At 47.7% G+C, this 23,396-nt stretch overlaps 1 protein-coding gene across 2 annotated transcripts in view; it reads left to right on the top strand.

Annotated features, from left to right (window-relative positions):
- LOC149355444 (anaphase-promoting complex subunit 10-like) overlaps positions 1–23,396 on the top strand; it is a 58,611-nt gene that overhangs the window by 3,817 nt on the left and 31,398 nt on the right. For both annotated transcript variants that reach the window (XM_089577639.1, XM_089577638.1), the window contains exons 3-4: positions 13,162–13,268; positions 13,342–13,504. In XM_089577639.1, coding sequence (XP_089433765.1) covers positions 13,166–13,268; positions 13,342–13,504 — 266 coding nt within the window. In that variant the 5' untranslated portion in view covers positions 13,162–13,165. The remainder of the gene's footprint in view (positions 1–13,161; positions 13,269–13,341; positions 13,505–23,396) is intronic.

The raw sequence follows: 23,396 nt of genomic DNA, 5'->3' as shown, positions 1-23,396 counted from the left end.
AATGTTGCCCGTTGTTGCTTCCACCACCACCTATGAACGCACGTGACGGAAGAAATGGAGCTAGAATCTGTAGTATACATGGCCAACAGGAGGTATAGGAGCTTGCAGAGCCGTGCTTAGCCTGTCTAAGCTTTGCCGTAAGGTCCAGCAGCGCCACGTTCCGCCTTCTGGGGAAACAATGTATTCCAGTGGCACAAAAATTAGGGCGAGGTCAACTGTAGCGTTGCGGAGCAAATGCGATAGCAATGCACTCTTCTATTCCTCTCTAGGTTGTGTACCAATTTCTACTTCTATTCGCTGATTCTATTCTGGTACAGAGCGCTTCTTTACTTATTTTTTTCTCTTTCCGCCTTAGCCATTTTCATATAACCTGAGTCATTCTTAGCCCAGCGTCTCTTTCCTCTTCCACAAAAGTGGAGAGGGTGAGACGCGAGAGGAGGAAAGTTGGGAGCTGTGACGACCCCAGGTAGCACCGAACATTAGAATAGTGTTATAAAAATGTTATGTAAGTCGGAGTAATGTTGCACGTTGCATAGTAACTTTACGTTAACATTAAAAATTAACATATAACGTTATAAGTTACATAGGAAACGTTACTTTCACATTCTAAACAAACGTTGTTTTAATATAATCTTCTAAATTTTATTATAATGTTAGAGTCGCAACTATAAAACAACATTGCAAATATATTTCAAGCACGGATTTCGTGACATTTTCTCACTGTTCTTAGAGTAAAGATGTTTTTCAACTAACAATACCTTGTAACCACATCTCTTAGATAGTACTCGCCATAGATTACGTGAAGAGCCCCATTATTTTGTCACAAAACTTTAGTTATTACCCATTCCCCACTGTCACTCATGGGACATCCCGCAGTAGCGAGTATATAAGCTCGGCGGCATGATATCCGTTTGGAGGTGAGTGAATACGAGTTGCTGTGCTGTAGTAGTGGAGTAGTGTAGTGGTGTCGCTCTTGTTGTTGGTTCTTGCTAAGTGTTGTAAGTTGTGTGCCGTCACCACTGGCAGGCCTGCATGCTTGTGCAGGGCTGCTTCACCATTTTCGAGAAAGTTCCATTTATGTTGTTTACATGTTTCATGAATGTTTGGGGAAGGTTATTCGGACATTTATATGTAACATTACAAAAACATTAGAAAAAAAGGACATTAAGGACATTAAAATAACATTTGAACGTAACAAAAATGTAACATTATCGCAGTGTTTCGGTGCTACCTGGGACGGCGGGCGCTAAGTTTTAGCTCCAGCAAGGCTCCTATACTATCACGTTATAAGCACCAAGATCTCTAGCTCTAGCGCCTTACCGCACACGGCACCACTCGAATCTTTACTTGCCTCCACGAGAAATACTTTGGGCTACTCGACTCATCCGCATTCGACGAATCATGCTCAACATTTTGGAGACTGTCAGTAACCAGGAGCTGATGAGTAAGCGGCCATCGATGTGGTCGAGGAGGTGTCACTTCAAGGCATGGCAAATAATAGCCGCCCCCAAATCTTGCGCTGCGCTTGCATGTTTTCTTCAAGACTGTACCCGAGCACAAATCACAGGCGTTCTGAATTTGTAACCGTACTTGAATATAAAAGGTGTTGGCCTACTGCCATAGTCAGGTGCTCTCTGCCCTGCTCTGTATCGCGGTGTGTTGTTTCACATTCTCTTGTGTTCAGAGATCAATCCAATTATGTGCAGAATCGTCGTGAGGTGTTCTAAAGTGGGCTCTGACCAACTGCATTTATATGCTCGCAAAACGTGGTCATCTTTTCTGTTGGCATACAACAGCAAATACGCATCATGTGATGTCGCAGAAAGTGCCCCCCCCCCCCCCCCCCCCCCCCACCACCCCCACTGCTTCTCGCTGACTACAAGACTGTCGACATCCTGCTCCAAAGCTGATCATTACTACTGAATGTCATCAGCACGAAGTGATAACAGGCAGTGCTGAATGGGCAAGTGGTGGCACTCTGCCCTGGTGGCTGACTAGTGTGTCCCAGCTAACCTTAGCCAGAGTTTGTAAATATGCCGAGCTCCCTAAGACGGTGGGACTAAATGCATGTTTGTTACTCGCTATTGTATGGCGCAAGTTGCGCTATTTTTTATTCTGGTTAATTGCAAAATTAGTCGAGGTTAATTAACCAGCTTCGCATGCAACGAAGTGTGGCAAAATAAATTTATCCAGGAAGTCCAGGGATGGTCCGAAAAACGTCCGATTGAAAACTTTCTAGCTTTCCATTTATTAGGTATTAGGTTTTGCCGCTCACTGCAGATCCCCCGAAGTACAAAAAATACCACCCGACATGCCTGCTTGCACGCCGCGATTGCGCGACTCTCAAACGTTTCGCCTACAAACGAACTGATCGTTCAACTGGGTGCGCTGCCGCTTAAAACACGACAGGGCAGTGACGGAGACGTGGCTGTGCGATTTGCGCCAGCCTAAGCGTTAAGCATCTGCTTATCCTTAAAATGAACCCCAGCGAGGGAAGCATGTCGCTGGCGTAAATGGCAGAACCAGTGTCTGCGTCGCTGCCCTGCCTTCTTTTAAGCGGGAGCACACCCGGCTAAATGTTCTGGTCGTTTGTAAGCAGGACGTTTGTAGCTTTGCAATCGCGGCGCCCCAGCCGAAATGTCATGTGGTATTTTTTTGTATTTCGTGGGCATACACCGTTGAAACCGTTGAATCGGTACTTTGGGGATCGGTCTGGAACTTCTCAATTGGAATTTTTAGCTCGACTTCATCGCTTGCGAACTTGGTGAATTAAACTCGACTATATATGCAATTAAGCAGAATAAAAGAAGAGTTACTTCAGCCAGCCAAATACATGTGTTCGCGTCATCTTAGGGTGCCTAGGCATATTTATAAACCCTGGCTAAAATTAGCTGGAACGCCCTGTATTTGCTTTTCTTTTTTATATTGCGACCTTAGTAAAACGATTTATGTACGTTCGGTGAAGTTCACGTAGCCGAAAAGAAAAAAAAAAGTACGTTTCAGGCCGGTAAAGCATGTTATGTAGAACTCGCTGGGCGAGTTGGCGAGTAGCTTTCTTGGGGTGGCTTGCATCATGTCTGTTAGAAATATGCTCCTCGAGCACAGAAACCACTACTTCCATTTGATTCGGCACAGTCAAAGATTGTGAAAAGAGCACTTGCAAACTCGTGCTTAGAATCAGCCTTAACCAAATCATGCGAGCATGAAATGCATTCCAGCTTTCATAACCAGATCACCAGGCTGCTTTCAACCGGTTTCCCCTGCTCGCTCATCACAGCGGTAGCCAAGAACCTTCTCCAGAAGATAAAGAAAGGCAAGCGTAGCTGTGACCTTGAACGCTTTCGGAGTACAAAGCCGACAGTGGTTCCATACTTGCACAAAATAGCCCACAATTTAAAAAAAGTGGCAAACAGGCATGGTGTTTCGGTGGTTTTTTCGGCCCCAAAAAAAGCTTGCTGGGTTATGCCCCAGGATCACCGAGGAACGAGCCCCACGAAGCGCATGTATGTAATTGAAACATGCTGAACAGTATGTGAAATGTGATGTACCACGGGCGTGGTCTATCAAATCCAGCTCAAGTGTGGACGCGTGTGTGTCGGCAAAGCTGGACCTGCGTCAATGAACGAGCAGGGGAGCATGCTCTTCCTATACGAAAAAGAAAAGGGGCGAACGTGCCCGCCCATTGCATTTCATGCTCTGGTAGTGAGCCAATGTTCAAATACATGAAGATTCTGGGCAAGAGTAAAAACAAAATAGCCCGCGAACTTTTAGAAGCATTCCACATCAAAGAAAAAGGCGACAATGTTGTTAGCGATACCTCTGTCACCTTATCTGATAGGGAAAGCAATTTTTTTCGTTGCTTTTTCTGACCTATGCATGCTTGACTCGTCCTCCCCTTCTTTTTTCTTCCCTCACCCCCTGCTTTATTACGCGTGTGAATACTGCATATATATGCTGTTGTGGAAGCAATAAATTCAGTTGACAGTTTGCGCTCTATCTGTCATCTTCTGCTCTTTCCGTGTACGTTTTTAGTGTGCGCAACGCCATCCCAATAAAAGTTGGAGGCTTATCAAGGTTAAGCCCCAGTGGATGCGAAGCAGCCTTCGTTTTGCATTCTTATTATTAACGTCCGTAGCGTTTGGAGGCAACCTGGCCGCATACACGCCCGGCGCAAAGACGCTGGCGCGGTTGCGGGCACAGAGACTGACGCGACAGCGGGCGCGCGCCGCTTCATCCCTGGCGTGACGTCACATATCACGTGATGCAGCGATGGTGGCGCCGCCGCCGCGTCGCGCGCGACGGCGCGAACCGAAGCGTAGAGGCCTCCGCCGGGCGACGTCCGACCGCGCGATATGAGGCCCCATCTGCAGCCGGTGTGACGTCATCACGTGACGTCACATCATGTGATCTCACTTCAAGGTTAATGGTGGCCACCGCCGGGCGTCGCGCGAAGGCCCGAAACCTACGTTAATATGCTTCGCATAAAAGACTGCTAGTCGACTGATAAGCATGGTAATATATAGGGCATCTGTGCTCCGTGCACTGGGACAAAACCCACTCGTGAGGCAGTGCATACTTTCAGCTTGCGAAACCAAGCGCGCTACTGCACACATTTATGTTGGTTCTTATTATGCATGCAGTCCATTTCTGCGAGCATATAAGCTTCGCAATCACAAAGTCCGCGGAACAAATGTGATGTTACGTGTGAGCGGTGCTGAACCAACGTGTACCAGTGCGCTGTTTCATCGCGCATGCGGCATCGGAAGGCAGCAACTGTGCAAGAACTCCGTGATTTGTGGGCGCGATTTACAGATTGATGTCGAAATAACAAAGTGAAACGGCAAAACAGCTGAACAAAGAAGTACATTTTGTTGGCATTACAAGCCTGTCTCTTTCGACGCGATTAAGCATGCAAGCGTTCTCGACACATAAGCCGCATGGGGTCGAGCCCTCAACAACGTACACAGCAAAAACAGCGCATCACTTATTAAACCTCATTTTGAAGGAACCACGCAGCCCAAACGGGGAGGGTCGACGAAGAACGAAGATACAAGCGCTGTCCCCCGTCCACTGTACCACCTCGCGCTATGTTACCCTTTCAAAACGAACGCCACTCCAGTAAACCAACTTGCCACCCGACTCGTAAAACGCCTTGGCACTCGTTTACTGCAAAATGAGAGATAGCTGTAGTAGCGACAGCTTGGCTTGATATATATACATATAGCAACAACTTTATTTGTTAGCAAATAAAATGGCGGGTCTGCTGGGTCAATTCGGCCTCTCCAGCTGGCCGGCAGTTGTAGTCTGTCGGCGACCTCTACACTGTCGTCGTCGCCCTGGACTGCACGCTGGAGTCTGAACTGACGGGAACAGCTTTCCATTGTTCCGCCGCCGCGGTGGCTCAGTGGCTATGGTGCTCGGCTGCTGACCCAAAAGACGCGGGTTCGATCCCGGCCGCGGCGGCTGGAATTTCTTTGGAGGAGAAATTCTAGAGGCCCGTGTACTCTGCGATGTCAGTGCACGTTAAAGAACCCCAGGTGGTCGAAATTTCCGGAGCCCTCCACTACGGCGTCTCTCATAGCCTTAGTCGCTTTGGGACATTAAACCCCATAAACCAAACCAAACCTTTCCATTGTTCCGAGGAGATCTAACTAGATCTATAGCGGAGGAGGATCCTCCGAACAGTCCCAGATTATGTGGTCCCAGATTAAGTGGCAGGCTCGCCGCATAACTGACATAACGGGTTTACCAGATCGGGGAATATGTTGTAGTATGTCCACGGGTCCGGCTGCGACCGCGCCTCCAGCCATCGCCACGTGGTACCCTGTTCTCTGCTGAGCGAATCGTGCGGAGGAGGCCAGCGCACTCATAGCTATCTGTAGCATTGCGTTATGGCCTGATACGAGCCCAGGGCCTCACTTCGGTGCGCTCCCGTGTCAGAAGCCTCCTCACCTACTCGGCTGATAAAACCTCGAGCGCAGCGGTGAGCGGCTTCTTTACCTGGATCGCCCTCATGGGCCGGGGCCCAGACTAGGTCCTCTTCGCTCCTGTCTTTCGGTAACGTTTTTGGAGTTTTATTGGCTGTGGCACAGATGTGTCCCCTCGCAAAATGGCAAAGGACCACCTTTGAATCGATAAGAATTGTTTCGATAAACCGTCGGTCATGGCGTCGAAGAATACTGGACTCGTCAACGCAGCGCCGTGCCGCGGTCGGCGCAACGAAGTCTGTGACCCACATCGTATGCTGCGCGGAAGCGGTACTAACGGTTGTCGGTGCGCTCCAGGCTGCCCTAGCTGGCGTTCCTTATACTCGCTGTCTGTGAACCGCAGCAGGTGGACATCGGAGACCAGCGTGCACGGCCCTCGGTGGGTTGTTTGGCGGGAAGCCTATCTCGCCGCAGGCGCTCTTGGGCGACGGCTATCCGCGCCGCAACTCGCCCTGGAGCCCGCTTCCACTTCGCAAAGTCCAGGCCGTGCATCGTATGGTCCTGCAAGCTGCAAGCGCGTGAAACTAATAATAGCAGCTATTCTTCATGGTGGCAATAAACTATTCCCATCTGGACAGTTATAGCGACCATGAAACGATAGTTATTGAGGTAAGGAAAAGCGCGTTATGTCAGTTATGCGGCGAGCCTGCCACTTTGGACTTCATAATCTGGGACTGCTCGGAGGATCCGCCTCCGCTATAGATCTAGTTATATCTCGTTCTCCTGAACAATGAGAAGCTGTTCCTGTCAGTTCGGACTCCGACGTGCAGTCCAGGGCGACGACGACAGTGTAGAGGTCGCCGACAGACTACAACTGCCGGCCAGCTGGAGAGGCCGAATTGACCCCGCAGACCCGCCATTTTAATTGCTAACAAATAGGGTCATTTATATATATATATATATATATATATATATATATATATATGAGAGAAGCCAAGAGCTACAAAAACCAAGGGGACACAGGTGATTTTTCAAATTATTTATTTTATTTTGTGGGTTTGATCAATTACGAATTTTACTGAATATGTTATCGCTTAAAGCTAATTGATTAGAAAAGCAGAAGAAAAAACAACCACATGCCGCCGGTAGGAACCGAACCCACGACCTCACCCAACCCCGAAAGCAGATTTGACGGCCGTTGCCGTAGCTCAGAGGTAGAGCACCGGACGCGTATTTCGGAAGTCGTGGGTTCGGTCCCCACCGGCGGCATGTGGTTGTTTTTTCTTCTGCTTTTTTATTCAATAAGCTTTAAGCGATAACATATTCAGTAATATTCTAAATTGAACAACACCACAAAATAAAATAAATAATTAAAAAAATCCCCTGTGTCCCTTAGTTTCTGTGGCTGTTGGCTTCTCTCATATTTATAACGAGCCCCTCATTCCCCTCGCTTGTTTGCTTAATTGCTTAGCGAGGGCCTCGGTTCTGGCAGCCTTGACGTCATAGGAAGCTTAAGAGGGTTCTCACACAGCTTCCACCCTCGCCGTTTGATGACGTTCTACGTCACATCAGCGGTAACTCAGGACGTATTATGTCCGTAGATATTGGCGATTAAAAATGGTGCTTCTCCTCTTTCTCCCCCAACTCATACTCACCGACGCGCAAGAAAAGTCCGAAGTGCACTCAGGTCCGCGCTTCTTTGTGCGCGTGTGTGTGTGCGCGCGTGTGCGTGAGTATGTTCGTTCGTGTGTGCGCGTGCGTGCGCCTGTGTTTGTACGCGTGTGCATGTGTGTGTGCTTGCCTGTGTGCGCGTGTGCTTGTGTTATTAACCCGGTACCCCATTCGTAAATGCTATGGCAGCTTGACCGCAATGTCGCCTGTCCGCCCGCGACGGAAGAGCAAGTTTTAGAAATTGAAATACAACCGCAGTTTGCGCGTTTTATGAACCGGCACCTTTCCACGTGGTTCGCGGTGCACAGCAACACATGTATTAAGGCGTAAGCGTTTCTTGGCTCATGATTGACGTGGACGGAAGTTGCAGACAGAAGCCTGTGGACGGAAGTTTTCCGCCCGAACTGTCAAACACAAGTTGTGTGATAGATAGATTGCGAAAGTTGAGTAAGCAGCAGTTGATAAGTAAGATATAAGTAATGAAATTGAAGGCGCCCAAAGTAAAAAATAAATATGAATAAATGGTGATAATAAACAAAAATGAAATATAAAAATACAAATAACAAAAACTAGAAAGGAAAGTAAAAATATAAATAAAGAGAAAAATAAAGGGTGAAAGAGAGGAAAGGGAATGGCTTTCGCATTTCCGCTTTTAAGCAGACTTAAGTGCAATCCTGTAATTTTTTGCCAAGCGTTTAGCATGCGTGTTCAGAACGCTATCCTCCAGGTACTAATGGCCAGTGATGCTATTGTTTAGGACGCAGTGCAAGGAAGGAAAAGAAAAATTATGAGAACGGCTTTTGCGCGGTCTGGACCGATGTCCAGTCTGTAAAAACCACACCATTGGTTTCTTACGGCACGGTGACAGGGCTTTTAACCGGTTTGCGGTATTTCTTGCTCAGATTCTGAGTGTCACCAGTCGGCAAACCCAACAGAAAGGTTTTTTGAAATGTTTTGGACCAAAAACTTTTTACACAACAGTTTTCTGTAGTTACTGCACAAAAGTTAACACAAAATACTACAAAACAACAGAAAAATTTGTCGTTACGAGAAAATTGCAAAATATTTCGTATTTTTCCCACGATTCGGATGTTCATTTCCGACTGCGTCGTTTCATTGCCGTCAACGCCGCTTATAGTCGAAGCGTTGACACTAAAACTGAATCATCGCGGCTTACGCTTTACATACAAAAAACTGCCTGCTGACTCTAGTGTAGGAGCCAGAGCCTCGCTGGGTACAACTGTAACATATTATCAGCATGATGAAGGGCAATATTTTCAAGCAGTGATGACTGCAGTTCGGACTCCCAGGACTTTCACTCCCTGCACCCTGCGTAGCAACTGGCGTGTTCGGTGGTCGTCAAGCAGAATGTCCGTCGCTCTCGGCCACGCTCTCTTTAAAGGGATACTGAAGCAAAATCTTAAAATTGAACAAAAACACTGAAAATAGATTCTCAGAATGCGATTACACCTAAATCTAGTCGTCACTGGCCCGCGTGACTGGCGCCCGGCCAGTCACGCGGGCCGGAAGTTGAGTCATGACAGCACTAACATCGCACAGTACACGGGCGTGTTTGTATTTTGCGTCCATCAAAATACAATCGGCGCGGCACGGATAGAGCCCGTGACCTTGGGATCAGCAGCCGAACGACAATGCCACTGAGCCACCGCGGGAAGTGCTGTTCAGTTGTGTTGACATGTGGGGTTGAAAGAGTCAACGTTAAGGAAGTAGGTAATTTCCTTTCATTGCTAAAAGTTAACGAGCTTACATCTTTTGTCAACATCGCAGAACTTAGCAAATGCTGATAGTGGCAAACAGAGAATTTTCCCGTCGCTAGTGCACCAGTAACAAAAAAAGGAAAGGGAAACGCGGAATGAGATCTCTGTTTCGAAAAGGTCGCAATGTGCAGCAGCGAGTTACTGCAAATAAGATCAACTTATGCGCAAAAAAAAACGAAAAAGAATCATCGATTCGTGGTTGCGAAGTGCTTTATTTAAGAATAAAGTCGGGCTTAGTTGATGCTTTTGATTCACAGACTGCGACATATTGCTAGTGCTAAAACACACACGAAGACAGCGAGCAGAAAGAGCGTCGCGCGTCTGTCCTGTGTTTTCTGCTCGATGTTCTTTGCGTGTATTTTAAAGCTTGTAATATGTCGCGGTCTGTGAGTGCTTAATTTGTGGCAAAGAACGCCATTTGAACCGTTGCACTTCTGCTTCGAAGCTTACATCAGCCCATCGGAAAAGGAGATGACAGCAAAATTACCATGTTATGCTCTACACAGCAAAGAATATCATAAAAATTCGAGCGGACTATACCCAAACAACATACCGGCTTCGTATCCTATAGGATTTTGTTTTCTACACCGAATTGTACGCAGCGGTCAACCAGTGAGATGCGCGCTCAGTTCCCATTCCAGAGATCATGAGTACGAATACTGCTATATTCATGCCTGGCATTTCCTGTTTCGTTTACGGTCAGAGTCATGCACGGAGCCACCCAGGCAAATCGAATTTCGCGACAGGAGTGGCGGTCAGTCCTGAACGTCTGTTTGAAGAGCGCCCATATTTGAATATTCCGCTTCTTCAGTGATTACGTTTCCACGACGGCCGTAGTTGACCTCGCGAACAAAGTGACATGCATAGAGAGCCTTACGCATCGCTCTTTCTTTGTTAGCGTTACACGCAGCGACCGAAGGCGTATCGGTTGTGGAACGGATGGCTCTCGCTTCGCCAAGCGCCGCTATGTTTCCACGCCTTGAGAGGGGCAGACTGGGGACCGCTGGAAGCCCCACTAGACTAGCGAAAATTCTCCCGCATTTTAGTTATTTCCCTGCAAAAGTAAATTAACCCACGCTTTGTGCAACCAGCAGAAAGGTTTCTCGGCCCCATCGACAGCGGAAGGGTCCTTGTGCACTCGAAAACGCGTCGTGCGCGGAACCGACGAACTAGTTAAGACGGCGACAAGCGGCTCGCAGCCGACGCGCTAATACAGCGGGCGACAACGAGGCTATGCTCGGAGGCTGGATGGCGAATACTCGTGCCGAAAGCTACGCGCTGCGACGTTCGCCTTTCATTCCGGCTCGGCGGTGCACTACGCTTTGCAGCTGAGTGGAGAGGCGAGCAGAACTTTTTGCATGTCTGCATGGAGTTTAGACGGGCCCATGGAAACTTCATAGTTCATTCGGAGTCTCCACGTTGAAAAGGGTAGAATCCTGTATCACTATCACCATCCTATTTTTTACACTTGCATACAGTAAAGTTTTGTATAACAAAGTACGCAGCAGTTATACCTGTTCTCACAACTTGGGGGCTAATGAAAAGACCAAATTGAGTTGAGGAGAGCTGTCGCGATGGCTCAGTGGTTATTGCGCTCGTCTGCTAACCCGAACGACGGGAGTTCGATCCCGGCTTTGGCGGTCGAATTTCGATGAAGGCGAAACTCTAGAGGCCCATTTACTGTGCGATGGCAGCGAACGTTAGATCCCCAGTTGGTCGAAAGTTCCGGAAACAACCTTCACTACGGCGTCCCTCGTAGACTGAGCCACTTTGGGACGTTAAACCCCATATAAACCAAACCAATGAGTTGAGTACAGCGCAGAGAACTATGGCAGGAAAAATGATAAAAGTCAAGTTGAGTAACCACTTGAGCCATGCGTGCCGACGCCGCCGACGCTCCAAGGTTCGCGGGAAGCGCTGCCGGCCCAGACGAACTGGAAGGCGCGCACCGCAACATCCGCTCTGGAGTAAACCCGAGTCGCAGCGACGTTCGCCGGAATGTGCGGCTGGCCCAGTTGCTTGCGTCTACCCTTGACCGCCGCCGGCGCATTCGAAGGGAAACTCGTGCAGGTTCCACTGACGCACGTCGCGTTGAGGAGCGCAACAATAGTTGTAAGGTTAAAAAGGAAAAGTACACAGTGGGTTAGGGAACTAACGCTAGTTAGTGATATCCTAGTCGATATCGAAAAAAGAAGAAATGGGCAAGTCAGGCCATGTGTTGCGAAGGCAAGGTAACCGATGGTCCTTCAATGACGGAGTGGAATCCAAGAGAGGGCAGGCGTGGCGAGGGGCTGTGGAGTGCGAGGTTGGGTGTTGAGATTAGGAAGTCTGCGCGGTAAGATGGCCGTAGTTGGCATGGCAAGTGGTTAATGGAAGGCTATGGGAGAGTTCCTTCAGTGCACGTAGTTAAGCTGATGATGGTGGTAGTGAAAGGAATCTACGGAGTTGTAACTTTTTAAAACGCATAATATTTGCTCCACCACGTTTATACCGAACGACAGCTTAATTCATTTGAGAACAGTCTGAACCCTAGCAGTGCAAACTTAATGAATTCGCGCTCTGGCCAAATTACTTCGCGCTTGAAACAGGAATATTTAGAGAGTCCTTTCTAGAAACATTATTACTCTAGCTGTCAGACTTTATTGTTAACACCTGAACAAAATTTTTTGCCGGCTTGATGTTCAACAAGTATGACAATTTCACCAAAATGTGCTTTTCGAAGTTCGCTGCGGTGTCAGGCTGAAAGGCTAGCTAGCGGCAAAAAAAACGTCTTGTGGCAGTGGCACGATGGTAGTCATTTGCACACGCGCACTCTGAACTTCTGCATGAACTTCTGACGCATAGGCAGTTACGTGTTGCATTTTCATGACCACGCAATTATGAGTCACCCCCCCTCAGAGCGTGAAGATGTATTTATGCTGTCTGTTGTGCTTTGAGTCTCTGGCGAAATATCAGGATAAATCGCTCCGACGTGAATAGCGGTTCTCACGATGTGGCCGCATTTGGATACAAATTAAGATCTCTACTGACCGCCACACAGAAATTCTTCATGAGTAAAGGTAGTGGACTGTTGAAGGTTATTGAAAGCTGAACAAAAGGCGCACCACCAGATGAAATTATCAGCTCTAGAATATTGATGCCTCTTATTTGTTTGATATAGGCAAACATAAAAAGAACTGTTTTCGTTTACTATTGTGATTGGCCACCAGAGTAATGCACGACTCTATCGACCATGGCCCATTGTTACCAACTACTGTTTCCTGTAAAATTGGCATTTATTCGCTGAATTTACGGCGTTTTTATGTTCTAAATAAATTGTGCGTTCAGTGGTGCTTGTGGTAACGGTTGAAAAAATTGCTAGCGTTGAAGGGCATGTGTTGCGCAAGGATTAAGAAGTACCGTTCCAAAATAAAGTGTCCTGTGCCGGGAAGAGCCACAGAAGCGAGCACGATTAATCCACACTCATCATCTTCTTGTCTCATCGCTTACCAGGCTGAATATTGTGTGGCCGTGAATAGGCCGCGTTGCCCTTTTTGCGCGCTATCGTTGTGGCCTGGTTTGAGTTGTGTGTCATGTATTTTCGCACTGTGGCCGAGTGCAACCCGTTTGCTTCCGTTCACTGTAACGGTAGCCGCCCTGCAAGCAAGGGCTTACGAACCGTACGTAAAGTAAATCTGCTCACACGTGTAATCCTGACTATAGTGCCGGCGTTTAAGGCGGGCGCTGGGGAGGGTAGGAACTTCCTCCTGGTTAACCCTTTCCTTCCTCCACTCTCGTCTTATTAGGACCATGAACGCTTCCTCTGCTCTAGACCTCTCGAGTTTGGAGATGCCGGGCAATGTCCGCGAAGTCGGAGCCGTGGCTGTGTGGTCGCTGTCGTCCTGCAAGCCTGGTAAGCTATGAGGCAACTCCCGACCGTCAAGAACGGGGATTCTGATGTCTCTTGTCATCGCACTTTTTCGCAGGATTCGGCGTCGATCAGCAGCGAGACAACTGCCGTGATACATACTGGCAATCGGACGGAGTCCTACCGCACGAAGTCAATATTCAGTTTGACCGCAAAACGGCAATACAGGCGATCTATATCTACGTCGACTACTATCGCGACGAGAGCTACACACCCAAAAGGTACTTGGCTATTGTCACTCTCATTGACATAACTAGTTCGCGCTGTTGCAGAGAACGCAGAAAATTTTTCGTAGGGTACGTGGGTTTCCGGCTTTTTGATGTCAAGAACAAGTTGGCAGACGTCTATTTGGTGCCCAAACGGTTCTCGTCCGGGAGTGCACGTGCGGCTATCTTTCTCGTCGACTTCGAGTCCAAACTCAATGCTGCTTTGACTCATTATCACGATGCGCGGCTTCACTTACAATGGTTTAGTGCAATAAATGGCCTCGTCGAAACGGCGTTTTCTTCTCGTATTACTTCGCTTCTGCGTTGCATGTTATATCGATGCCTCTGGAACCATATACAGGGTGCACGCGGTCACACGTTCCAAGTTCCTGTTATTTTAATGCTGCCACATCATTCAATTTCTTCCGGCATAGATTTTACCAGGAGACTGCTGAGGTTATTGCACCCGCATTCACCGCGCGTGAAGATGCGCGGCCGCTACGTGCGGGAACAGAGCTGCGTGAACGTGCCCCCATGGTTCTCCACTAGCGTGAAAATGAGTTTTTATGCGAAGCATACTACTTTAGCTACCACTTCAGCCCTTCACCGTGGTTATGCGCCTCCAAATCACGTGATGCATGAAGTCACATCACGTGACACGATGACGTCACGACAGTAGAGAAACGGGGGCCCACCTCGCGCCGTCGCTGTGGTTGTGCGCCTCCAAATCACGTGATACATGACGTCACACCACGTGACACGATGACGTCACGTAGTGGAGAAACGGAGGCCCACCTCGCGCCGTCGCTGTGGTTGTGCGCCTCCAAATCACGTGATACATGGCGTCACACCACGTTACACGATGACGTCACGACAGTGGAGAAACGGGGCCCCACCTCGCGCCGTCGCTGTGCGCTTCCAAATCACGTGACACGATGATGCCACACCACGTGACACGATGACGTCACGGCAGTGGAGAAACGGGGGCCCACCTCGCGCCGTCGCTGTGATTGTGCGCCTCCAAATCACGTGATACATGACGTCACACCACGTGACACGAAGACGTCACGACAGTGGGGAAACGGGGGCCCACCTCGCGCCGTCGCGGTGGTGCGCCTCTAAATTACGCGAAACGATGATGCTTCGCATTCTCCAGGCTTAACCAAGTTAAGCCTCAGCCATTTTTTAGTTTAGTTTAGTTTTATGGGGTTTAACGTCCCAAAGCGACTAAGGCTATGAGAGACGCCGTAGTGGAGGGCTCCGGAAATTTCGACCACCTGGGGTTCTTTAACGTGCACTGACATCGCACAGTACACGGGCCTCGAATTTCACCTCCAAAGAAACTCAGCCATTTTTTTACCGTGATGTTTAGATAGGCGAACCTGCATGCCTACCACTGTACAAGAGAGGATGAATGTTACTGTGTGTGGGAAACAAAAAAATGTTTAGCGCTGAAGGTGGTGTAAGATTTAAACATGAACCGTGCCCTAATCACTGCTGCCCCTCTTTTTTTTGCCCGCCGCAGCGGCTCACTCACTTTGACATTCGGTTGCTTATATCAAGATCGCGCTATGGAATCCCGCGGCCGCATTTCGCTCGAGTCGGGGTGGAAATGCGGAGTGGCCGTGTGCTGTTCGTGCGAGTCCATGTTGAAGAAGCCAGGTGGTAGAAATTACTCTGGAGCCCTCCTCTAGACGCTATATACTAGAGACCCCGCCTTCTAAAGAACGGTTTCGCGAGCCATGGTCTCGCCCGACTGGTGACAAATCCAGTCTTCTAAAAACACGGGTTTAATCTGGATAGAGGAATGCACTTTGCAAGGACACAACATTGGACAGCATTACAATTTAAATATAAACATATTTTAAACTTTTCGTGTCTAAGAAACAATCGACCATACAAATATTCTCAAAACAAGCTAAAAATTTACAGTTTAAAGAAGGAATACGAACTGTTGATGCATCTTTCAAAATATAAACGAAGACCCAAACAGGAGTCAAAGAGAAGAAGTTGTAATGGCAAAGCAGCAACACAGGGAATTGAGGGACGATTTTATGGGAGGGACAATTTGAGCTTATTCGCACTGACAGCTTGAAGAAAGCTGGTGTATTTTACTAAGATGAACTTCACTGTTCCTCACGTTATACATAGGCTACCGCACAATCCAGAATGTGTTTCTTCGCATAGTAGACCTCTCAATAAGGTCGTCTGTGGTGTCACTGGAATTTGTTTTGTGGGCGAGCTGTTTGTGTCCATGGAGAAGTGCTATGTTATTTAATCGAGCCTGTCCTATTATTCACCTGAGATACGTTCTGACGCGACAGAGGCATGAAAACGATCTCAGATGTGCATGACGTGATAGTCAAAGCAATTTTTACAAGCTTAGCCACCTCGGGCAAAAGATCTCGCAGCTACTCGCAGTTATCGCCAGAAAGAATCTCAACAACGCCCTGAAATGTCTTCAAGGGTACATTACGCTGACAAGCAATATCTGTGAGCATACTACGGTGAAGGTTGAGCCATTCCCGCTACAAAGGACCGCTAAACAAAGGACATATTAACCAGATAAGGGAGCGGAAAAACCAATATAGCACATTTAGTGACATTAAGGGACAGGTTAATGTCCACTAAATGTTGGTCCAGTACATTGAGTTAAGACTGTAAAGACTGGTACAGAGAGTATATGTCATGCTCGGAAGCAAAAAACGCGATGTCAACTGCATACACATAGGTTCAAACCTTATCACTGCAGGGAATACTCCTAAGTAAGATGTTTAAAAGTAGAGGGGACAGGACCGCACCTTGGGGCACTCCTCTCGCTTGTCGAAATCTGCTTGAGGAAACATCATTCGGGAATCAGGAAAATTCTCTTTCAGTCAGAAATTCAGAAATATATGCCAAAAAGTATCTCGGAAGTCCTACTTCCTGTTATCTTTGCAAGAGCGTCCAGAGCTCAACGCTGTGATAAGCCTTGACACATCTAGACCTTGCCTTGGCGCAAGAGCTTCTTTTTCTTTAACATTCAGTTCCTGCTCACGTGCCTCTGCTTGCGGCTCGTTCCAAAACCGGCAAAATCCTTGCTTCCTAAGTTCACTCAGGCTCTCCCTGACAGCATTGACCCTTTTTTCCGCTTGATCAAATCCCAATGCTGCCTTCTGCAACGCCGAGCTTACTGTTCCTGATCGCGAAAATAAGTGTCAGGCGGTTGAGCATGAATTATGTCTCTAATTTTGACAGTGTTTTAGAAAATCCGCTGGCTTTAGCTCCGGCTTTGTCCCGTTCTTGTGATGCTAGGCCATGAAGAAACGAGATTAGGTGGCTATAATTCTGAACAACGGACCGCAGTGAAGTGGCCCTGAGCGTCCACATGGTGGGACAAAACTTTTGCGAGTTTACGCTTTCTTCTACTTTCTGAAATGCTCTTAACAAATTTAGACTTTTTGGGGAGCACGTAACAAAGTTTATCATTTCTGATCTCACGCCCAGGAAATCGCGACATATTTTCATTTTCCGAGACATGTCCGGCAGCGCAAGGTTCAGTATGTGCGCAAGGCAGTGTAATATCGGGATGGAAAAAAACGCGAACAACGCGGCGCCCACGCGCTCCTCTGTCCGAATTTCTTTCCGTCGTGCTTTTCCCTGGGTGGCAAGAAAAAGACATTTCAGACGTTCTAGAACGAATCATTTACCACTATAGCGTCTTTTTCCTACCACCGAAGTAAAAGAGTGATGAAAACAAATGCGAACAGTGGAGCACTAGGCTGTGCTCTGTTCGCATTTCTTTCGATCGCCCCTGTACGTACAGTGCTCGCGGCTCATCCTGCTGTATTAGGGCTTGCAGGCCGCCATGCTGCCCTCTCATGTTTGCAGCGCCATCATAGCCTTGCCCACGACAACTGCCAATGGTCAGATTAAAACGATAGAGGACGTCCTTAAGAACTGCAAAAAGACTGGTCGGTCTGGTGTCAGCAGTGTTAATAAGTCCACGGAACCGCTATGTGTTTCGACGCTTGCTCCTTGGCAGATATGTCTGCTGTTTCGTCTGTGATCACGTCATAGTGCCCTGCTTCACGGACCTCATTTGTGAGTGACCGGAGGACATCGTGAGCAATTATTTAAAATATTTCGTTTAAAATGCCAAGGTAAAGCTACCTGTATTTTGTTCGAAAAAGCTATGATTGCAGTTCTGGAATATCATTGGCGTGAAGTTCCAGAGGCTGTCTTAGATTACTTTCTGCATCATCTTTACCATGCACTGCCAGTCCATGGCACGCAAAGTACATATACTGCAATCAAGATGATGTCGCTATCAGTGCTTTCCTTGCGTGTTTCATTTCCTTTTGCTTCCCAATTACACAAGCAGATGCTACGTTCACCCCCGCTGTGATAGCTGTGGGTCCGCTCATGGCTGCATTATACAGATTCGAGCCCTCATGACTCTTAAATCTTATAAGAGTTTTCTTCCAGTTACGAAAACTAATTGTCAGAAACATCAATTGAGAGTCCTTATCCTTGGAAGTATTTAGCCAAAATATGCTCATAGCGCAAGCAGCGCGACAGGTCTCACAGAATACCTTCTCCACTGACGCGTCATAAACAGCCATTCGCACGCCTTTTTCCAGGTTAGTTGTTAACGTCACCCCTGTTGTGCTTTAGCAGTAAGCGGCTGCATCCTCACGAGCAGTTTGCATGCGTGCGTTAGCAGTGGTTACAGTGGCAGATGTCGAGCCTGGGCAGCTAAGGCAAACGTCGGTATGTTGAGACGAGCTCGTTGAAAGTAACGCGCAGGGTGAACTGGGTGTCCTTTCGTCGCTCTCTTCGGGAGGTTTGTCCTTCCTGACGAGATATCTGTCCATTGTTCACTGTTTTTCACGACTTCCTGAATATGCAATACCAAGAAAGAAATGAGCGCCGAAAGCGACAGAAAAAAAGAAACACCGCTCGCTTATTTGTGCTAAGTGCCGCTGGCTGTACGGACATTGAACAAAGAGTTCACTCCCAGCGACAGCGTTGGCATAGCTTTCAGTGAGCAGAGCAGAAGCGACGTCATTCATCCACGGAATAAAGCAGCAGTCGCTTGTCGGTTCTCAGCTATTCCGACAGGCCCAGCTTTCCAGAACACGTGCTACTTGAGCCACCTACCGGCTAGTGGTGGCGAGAAGGCCCAGTCCCCCCCCCCCCCCCCCCCTCGGAGTCGGCGCCTATCACCACCATCATCCGCCAGCTGCAAACGAAACTGGTCACGTTTCGTAAACTTTCCTTCAAGGCTTCACTACAGGCTTTCAGGAGAATTTGTTCGAAAGCTTGTGCATGTACAGTCGAACCTACCTGTGGACATAACTTCAGTCCATGATGCTGCGCGTAGTGCTGCATCCAGCGATAATGACTCCGAGTCCGAAAGCAACTGGCTTATAGGTCAGCTTTCATGTTCCGTTTCTCGGTGGAAAAACAAAGTTCGTTTCACAAACATGACATTTATATCTGCATACTAGTCTGAACTTCGAAGCATTATTACCATATGTTTTTGCCGTGTTTAGCAAAATTTCCAATTTTTCATGAAAGAAAGCCTGAAAAAAAGTTTTTTTTCAAGCCATTCAAAATTTCCTAAAATTCCAGGCAGAACGTCCGAAATGCTTTGGCATCAGCTACTGGGCCGTGCATTTGCGATTGAAGTTCACTTTTCGCTTCTTAAAACAATCATAGCTTCAGGATGCCACGGACGGAGAAAAATTTTAATCTAGTTGTCGTAACGCTGACAGCTTATCCTGGCCAAAGTAAAGCTACGACTTGAAAGCTATTGCTACCTGGTAGTTTCAAAAAATGCCTTCTGGGTAAGATTTACCATGCAAATTCTTTATTTCGTTCTCCCATTTTACTGAACATGACTGAACCGGAAACCAACATAAGAAGAGTAAGAAGTTATGCTAACTTCTTACTAACTGCATATACCATCTGATTTTACATTTCCCCAAAGCAGTTTCAGTGCCTCTTTCGGTATGTTTCAGCGTTGTAGTTAAAAGACCAAGAGGATTCGAACAAGCCACCACAGCCTTTCGTCGCAATGCCAACGCCGATGTGCCACACTCTCTGTGGCTCTTTTTAAAACCATGCGCCTGCAGTGGCTCCATGATGAACAGCGCCACAGTGAGCAGTGCCACGAACGCCGCGCTCTATGACGCGTCCATACCTGGTAGGCAGCCTGATGATCATGAGTCATGAGAGATGCAGAGCGCCGCCTCACGAAGAGAGACAGAAGGTTTAAAAAAATTGGCTGTGGTTTAGCTTTGGTTAAGCCTAGTCGAGTAGTGATAGCTACAGACCCCCGGCTGCGCTTAGGCTTCGCTTGTAGTTAGACATGTTAGTAAACTTAGTGGTTTCCCACTAGACTAAGAAAGGAGAGACATTGTGGTCAACCAACGGATAAAACTTGACTGAGGGCGCAGCGAGCGCCCAACGGCAGGAGCGGTGGCCGCGCGGCAACTGCGAAGAGCCGAGTTGCTGGAAAATCGAGGGCCGTGGTGTGACGTCACAGTAAGGCCACAGCTCAATCTGCGGCGACGGCGAAGAGGTGAAAACCTGGCGTAACGTAGCTATCGCTACGAAATTCTCTTCGTCGGCTTTCTGTCGTCAGGCGCCACTCAGATGGCACACTCCCCCACAGGAGTAGAGCAGGCGCGAAGGCTAGCCGATGGGGAGAGTAGGAAAGGAGGATAGGAGAGGGACTTTGACAGCCGGATCGACCGTACTCGGCAGGCATTGTAAAATTAGAGAGGGCGCTGGGCGATTAAAAGGATTCTGAAACACTGCTTGAAGGAATGCCGACTGTACTTCAGGTGATTCTTTGTTCACATATCTGCTGACTCAAGAATGACAGGAATCGGCCCATAGGAACAGGAGTTGTTTGATAAACAAATTTCAAAATACAAGAAAACAAAAACGTTGCCTCAACTAGATTTTAGCATTGTTTCCCATTCCCAGTCCACTTTCCCAATGACGACATTGGGAGGGGACCAATCAAAACAGCCTCTCTCAGCCCTTCGCGGAAGTTTGCACACCATAGTTGCCTGTTCCCTCCCACTCCTTGCCATGGCTGGTAGCGTCGTTTCCATAGTTACAACAACCATGCGGACGCCCAGCTGGCCCAGCGATGCTTCACCGTCAGGTCGAAGGCGAAGAGAACATAGATCAACGGCCTTCCGTGACTTATTCGAACTCGAGCGCGAGATACTGCGACGGAGTGACGACATGCGGGAGTTCACAGCGCGTACCGCTGCCGCCACCGCCGCGTACCATGTTTTGCCACTACGCGGTGTTGACGGGAACATTGCGCCATCTGGAGCCGCCTCCCGGTAATCCTCCACCCACGATGCGCACTGGTAAATGTGAGACGAACGGCTTTTTTCTTTGTGTCCTTCCCTGGGACCGAAACGAACGCTTGTAAAATGCAATGGCTCGATCACATCGATTCCACCAAGCCGTTCTTGCAGGGTATCGAACTGGAACCGAACCTGAACCCAAAACCGGAACCGAACTCGTACTTTTGCCGGAACCGGAACCGAACCGAAACGATTCAAAGGAACCGTTCCGAACAGTTTTGGCACTCGGTACGGCCGCACTTTTTTTTTTGAAGCATGGCATACTTTTTTATTTGCAGACAAAATGAGATGTACAAGCGCGTAAATTTACCCACAGAGAGCTGTCTGCGCTAGGCAGTGCGAAAATGGCATCCAGTCTATGCGAGAACAAAAGTGACTGAAGAAAGTCTCGGGTCTAGGAAGAAAGCTAACTGCCGCTTCTGCAATGTGCTTTCGGTAATTCGAAAGCATTCTGCGTCACACTGATGTGAAATCTTGCTTTTAACAGTATCTCTTGTTCCACATGCTTACGTATACTATCCCGGTGGAAAGAAACGCGAACAACGCGGCGCCTGCGCACTTCTCTGTTCGAATTTCTTTTGATCGCGCTTCTACCTCGGCGGTAAGAAAAAGACATTAGAGTCGTATAAGAATGCATCACAGACGACTGTAGCGTCTTTTTCCTACCATCGAAGTAAAAGTGTGGTGAAAAGAAATGCGAACAGCGGAGCACCTAGGCCCCGCTCTGTTCGCATTTCTTTCCATCGCCCCTGTGCACATTTAATCGAATTTGGTTGGGCTCTAACTCATAAAGCACTGCGTAAGAATGGCTTCCCTTTCTTTGTGTTGTGTACTATAATTATGTGAAACATAGGTGCAACAGCGCGCGTTGTGCAACATTTACTTTCGGAGGCATTCCTTGCCTCATACAGTATCCATTGAGTAAGACCCCTCACGATGGCTTAGTGGCTGTGGGGCTCGGCTACTGATACCAAGGACGTCGGTTCGATACCGGTGGCGAGGCCCCATAATGATGGCGGCGAAATTCAAAAACGCGGCGGCGAAGTGCAAAATGTGAGCGCACTTTGAGGAACCCCAGCTAGTCTACGTTAATCTGGAGTCCTCGACTACAGCGTTCCTGATGGACTTCGCGTCGGTTTGAGACGTTAAACCTCTGATATTAATACTATTATTGCAAAACAAAGGAAGTATGAATTGCTGTTTTTTTTTCAAGAATCCGAACATCGTTGCACGCGACGGAAATAAGCAAGGAAATGCTGGCTTATTGAAGCGCAGAGATACTTTGAAAACAATAAATAATGATGGCACAAAGATGTAATGCGAAAATACATACGCTCGCTGCCATGCGACAATGATTACGCCTAGACAGATGTTACCTAAACGAAATGTAACTGCGATAACATGATTTTGTGTTTTGCCGATGCGTTGAAATTGTTCTGCTTATATATAAAAAAAATAGATCACTGCGACTACCTGCATTGGGGGAATGTGAAAGCATTGACGCCTGTTCCACATTTGTCTATCGCCTCTCTTTGCTTCACTTGTGACTGTTTGCCTCTGTTTGCTTCACTTAGCACTCTTTGCCTCTTTTGCTTCACTCGGGACTCTTATCATTTTTTTTTACTTTCACATCAATTTACTCTTTTTAACCTGGTTTACTCTTTCTTTAAGTTTTTTTTTATTCATAATATTTCGACGTCTGAGCCCCTTTTGATGTGACGTCCATGGCTTTTTTGACGGCTATTTGACTTTTTGTATGTAATTACTCCATATGAACCATAGCTCTTTTGTTTGATTAATTACGTTGATTAATTACCTTCTAATCTATTTCAAGCCTTCATCAGACTTAACCGATTACTTCTCATCTGCCAAATTCAGCACGCAGCGACATTTTGTCATCCTCTATCTCATAAAGTCATTATTTTACACCTAACTCTTTACGGAACGTTGCAAGGCCTGCGGACATGTTTCGCGTCCACTTTCATATGACACGAAACCGCTAACATAGCCAAACAATGTTTTCGCATTAAAAATGCCACTCGCTAGTGGGCAGCTTCGTCACGCTGTTCTCGGACTGCTGCATCTTAAATTCTCTGACCGGCGGCCTATATCTATCTGCCTCTTGTTGCCGCACATGATGGAAGCCAGCAGTAACCGAAACTAAGCAGCCCGGGGGATGTATTATTTTTAATAGTTTATGCTGTTCATCTATGGCAGCTTAATGGAAATTATTTTTAAACGTAAATTATTAGCACAGCCGCTGGTGGGATCCGAACCCACGACCTCCGAATTTCGCGTCCGGTGTTCTACCAACTGAGCTGCGGCGACGGCTGCCTAATCTTCTACTTTCGGCGGCACTTATGCGTAGTGTAACGAAACCTTGAGAGTGTTCACCAGTGCAGTCCTCGTCCTTAGCGGCAGACGTAGTACGTCTTCTGCCGCGAGTGCAACGTGGGAGCATGATCGAACGGCGAGGGCGGAAGCTATGCATGGACCCCCACTCCGGGTAGTTTTTGTCCGAGACGAGAGGC

The sequence above is a fragment of the Amblyomma mixtum genome, chromosome 3, assembly GCF_055824585.1.
Source record: "Amblyomma mixtum isolate Tamu chromosome 3, ASM5582458v1, whole genome shotgun sequence".
Taxonomy (NCBI): domain Eukaryota; kingdom Metazoa; phylum Arthropoda; class Arachnida; order Ixodida; family Ixodidae; genus Amblyomma; species Amblyomma mixtum.
The sequence above is the reverse complement of the archived record's forward strand: the minus strand, read 5'-3'. Positions and strand labels throughout refer to the sequence as shown.